Source organism: Hipposideros armiger, unplaced genomic scaffold (genome assembly GCF_001890085.2).
Source record: "Hipposideros armiger isolate ML-2016 unplaced genomic scaffold, ASM189008v1 scaffold_655, whole genome shotgun sequence".
Classification (NCBI taxonomy): Eukaryota; Metazoa; Chordata; class Mammalia; order Chiroptera; family Hipposideridae; genus Hipposideros; species Hipposideros armiger.
Window position 1 is genome coordinate 395,669 of NW_017732005.1, and position 4,442 is coordinate 400,110.

The 4,442-nt window shown below is 36.3% G+C and overlaps 1 protein-coding gene across 1 annotated transcript in view; it reads left to right on the top strand.

The window, feature by feature from the left end:
- LAMB4 (laminin subunit beta 4) overlaps positions 1-4,442 on the top strand; it is a 116,868-nt gene that overhangs the window by 9,930 nt on the left and 102,496 nt on the right. The window contains exon 2 of the mRNA XM_019626046.1: positions 4,102-4,171. Within this exon, the coding sequence (XP_019481591.1) occupies positions 4,138-4,171 (34 nt within the window). The 5' untranslated portion in view covers positions 4,102-4,137. The remainder of the gene's footprint in view (positions 1-4,101; positions 4,172-4,442) is intronic.

A 4,442-nucleotide genomic window follows, 5' to 3' on the forward strand; every position in this document is an offset into this window, starting at 1 on the left:
AAAATCCCCTGTTCAAACTGACATTTGGTAACCAGTGCGGAATGAGACATGTATCATATTCTTAGCTGTAGAACTATGATCTATGTGTGATTATTGACCTATAATAACCACAAAATGACCAGATTAGAAGAATAGTTCATGTGGGAAATGTATACATAAGAGAAAAAAACATTATTTTTCAAGAGCCCACATTTTTGGAGGACAGGTTAAAGGAAAGAAATCCATTAGATGCAAAACAAGTCCATAAAAAAATTCTTTCTTTATATTTTTACAATTGAAAAAACTGAGGAGAAACCAAGCTTAGTTCATAGTCTGGTAATTATTTTTCATTTTAGGCCAATCCTCTTACTCCTGTCTGTTGAAATCAGGTTTTGGCATACATTTTCATGTTTCAAGGGAAAAGTACATAAGAGCAGCTGGAACAGGTCTTGTGTATATTAGTTTAGAGTGTGGGGTTTACTTGATTCACCATCCAGAGGCTGATGTGGTGATTTTGAGAGAAAGAAGATTGTTTGGGGTTTTCTTACTTTTCATTTTGAGATAATTGCAGACTTTCATGCAGTTGTGAGAAATAATGTAGAGAAATTCCATATACCTTTCATCCGATGGTAACATCTTGCATATATCGCAACCGGTAAAATATCACAACCAGGAAATGGACATTGATACAGCCCATTCACCTCGTTCAGATCTCACCAGTTGTACGTACACTTATCTGTGTGTGTGTATATATATGTGTGTTAATTCTATGCAATTTTATTCACGTGACCATCAGCAGAGTTAACACAAAGAACCGTTTCATCACCTCAAGGACTCCCAGGCCTGCCCGCTTATATCCACACACACACACCCCTTCCTACATCCCTAACCTCTGACAATCTGTTCTCCATCTCTATAATATCATCATTCAAGAAATAGAATTATGCAGCATAGCACCTTTTGAGATTGGCCTTTTCCACTCAGTATAACGACTTTGAGATTCATCCCCATTGTCGCATGTTTCAATAATTCACTCCTTTTTATTTGCCTCTTCCATGGTATGGATGCACACACTTTGCTTAACCATTCACCCATTGAAGGACACCTGGATTGTTCCCAGTTTGGTGCTATTATAAATAAAGATGCCATGGACATTTGTATACAGGTTTTTGTATGAACATATATTTTAATTTCTCTGGGATAAATATCCTAAGAGTGCAATTGTTGGATTGTATGATAAGCACATGCTTAGTTTTATAAGAAACTACCATACTTTTCCTCAGAGTGGCTGTTTTACCTTCCCAGCAGCAGAGTGTGAGTGATCCAGTTTCTCCACGTCCTCTCCAGCATCTAGTGTTACTGCTATTTTTTTATAGTAGCCATTCTAATAGGTATGTAGTGCTATCCGGTTGTGGTTTTGATTTGCGTTTCCCTAATGACTAATGGTGTTGAACATCTTTTCAGGTGCTTATTTGCCATCTGTGTATCTTCTCAGTGAAATGTCTATTCATTTTCCAATTGGATTGACTTTTTAATGTTGAATTTTGAGAGCATTTTATATATTTTAGGTCCAGTGCTTTGTCAGATACGTGATTTGCAATTATATTCTTCCAGTCTGTTTCTTGCCTTTTTGCCTCTTCACAAAGTTTTAAATTTTGATGAGGTCTAATTTACCAATTTTTCTTTTTATGGGTCACATTCTTGTCAATTCTAAAAATTCTTTACCTAGCCCTAAGTCCCAAAGATTTTCTCCTATGAGCTATAGGAGTTTTATAGCTTTATGGTTTTATATTTTACATTTAAAGCCATTATCCATTTTGTGTTAGTATTTGCATAAGGTGTGAGGTTTTGGTTACAGTTCATGTTTTTTGCCTATGGATGTCCAATTTTCCCAGCATTATTTGTTGAAAAGCCTGTCCTTCCTACATTGAATTGTCTTTGCACCTCAAAAATCAGTTGGGCATATTTGTGTGGATCTATTTCTGGATTCTCTATTCTGTTCCATTGATCGATGGGTATATCCCGCTAACAATAGTACACTCTCTAATTTACTGCCGCTGTACAGTAAGTCTTAATATCAAGTAGAGTGATTTTCAGAATTGTTTTAGTTATTCTGGGCCCTGTGTCTTTCAAACTATTTTTTTTCTGCAAAGTTAATATATCTGTAATTTGAATTGCAATCAAGAGAAAACCAGTGCCTGAATTGAAGCCTTGAGAATCAAATGGAATTCTAACCCTTCAATTGAATTTTAAAAGATATTATACTGGGCTGGCCAAGTGGCACATTGGTTAAGAGCTGACTTGGGACACCAGATCCCACATATGAGGGCCAGTGACACTGCCCTCCACAGCTAAGATGCTGAACAACAGCTCAACCTGGAGTAGAGCTGCTGTGAGTCTCGACAACGGCGTAGGCTGCAGCCCCTGTGGTAGTAGGTTGCCATGGGCTTCCGTATGTAGCCAGCAGCCAGTGTGAGCGGTCTGCAGCCGCGTGAGCGGCCAGCAGCCGCAGTGAGTGGCCGTCCAGAAGCCGGCGACTGATCTGCCTCATCTGGGAAGAGCGCAAGGATGGTGCCAACTTGGGCCAGTGAAGCAATGCCCTCCACAACTAGACTGAAGACCAAAACGACAGCAACTTGTCTGTTCCCCTTCCCCAATTCCCCAGCGCTGTTCCCATCCCCCCAATTCCCCAATAAAAATCTTAAAAAATAAATAAATTAATTAATTAAATAAATAAATAAGATACTATACTACCTTGTTCAAATATACTTTTAAAAGAATATAACTATTTCTATAAACAGCTATCAATAAAATATTCTAATAGACTCATATTGTATTTGCATTTAACTTTATATGTGTGTTAACCTCAGACCTTAGCCCCAGTAAGATTCTACTTTGTTTTACTCAATCTTCCCAACAATAAACAAATCTATTAATATATTATGGGTTACAAAAGTGCAACTTTAACATAAAAGAGCTGCCCTGAAGGCAAACCATGCAGACAAGAAATAGTTCAGATTATCCCACCCACTCTGCATTCACAGAGTTTTAACAGTTCTNTTTAAAAATTTATAATACTCACTGTTGGTAAGGGCTCAGGTCAACAGCTGTAAATTGGGACAAACTTTCCCAATGGCAGTTTGACAGTAACATCAAAAGCTTTACAAACACACACACGCACACACACATTCGCACACACACTTTGATTCATTATTTCCACACCATTTAATATATCCTGGGGAATAATTAAGGACATGAACAAAGATTTAGCAAAAATATTTATAACAGGAAAATACTAGAAACAAAGTACACATCAACCAATAGGGGTTTTGTTAAATAAATTCTGGCTCCTGCCTTCAGAGGAATACTATTCAGTAATGTAAAACATTGATGAAGAAGAGCATTTTACTGCCTCGCCTCCCAGCCCACTGAGGCACATGTGTACTCCCATCTCTATCGGGGCTCCCTCAACAGTGGCCTGGGGAGGCCCTCTGTCCAGAGGGGCATAGCCAAATCTCAAAAGGGGGCACAGGTTTGGTTTATGGAAGTCCCCAGGTGATTCTGATGTCTCTCGCTAGGTTGAAATTTGCTAATGTAAAAATGTATTTTTTGGTACGGAAAGATGTCTGGGATACATTGATTGAAACAAGCATACGATATATCACTTTTGGAAAATATTTTCATGCAAGGTAAAAAGTATGGAAGGACATAGAGCAAGATAGTAACCACTTTTTTCTAGGTGGTGGTACTATGGATAATAATTCCTTTATTTTACCTGTCTGATTTTTCTTTTTTTTTCAATAGTGAGTACATGCTAATTGTATAATTTAAATATTTTCTAAATAATAGGATGGGCAAAAATAGGTTAAAATAAAAATATGCAAAGGAAATTTTATTTCTTTCCTATTATATTTCCTACAAATGATTATAGTCTATGATTTCAAAATAGAAAACAAACATTTGTAAAATTTATATGCACTCTTATTTTTTAAGGGATTGGGCATTATAAGTATTTTATGTTCTTAAAGGGTAAGAACCATTAGACAAATTTTCAAATCATTAAAAATTGATGGCAATGATCGAGTCTATCAGCAACTAATTTTAACCATTTTTTTAACCTAGCAGAATTCAACTTAATCATTATTTCCTGACAAAAGAATGCAATTTCAACTGACCTGTTTTTTGCACCTTGGTGAGTATTAGTTGTCAAAATCCATTTTCTCTTTGTAGTGAATTGTTCTCAAATATTTAGTAGAAATAATTTTAATAACACATTATTCACCTCTTTTTTTCTACACTGCTATATATTTGCACAGTTTTTCGGTTGTCTAATTGTGTTAAGCAACTAAAAAACCCCACTCATAGGTTTAGCATCCATGCGTAGCTATTTCTATCACTCATTAATGGAATATTAATGTCAGCAGATAAGTAAGGAAAGTAAGATACTAAAGAAAGTAAAATAC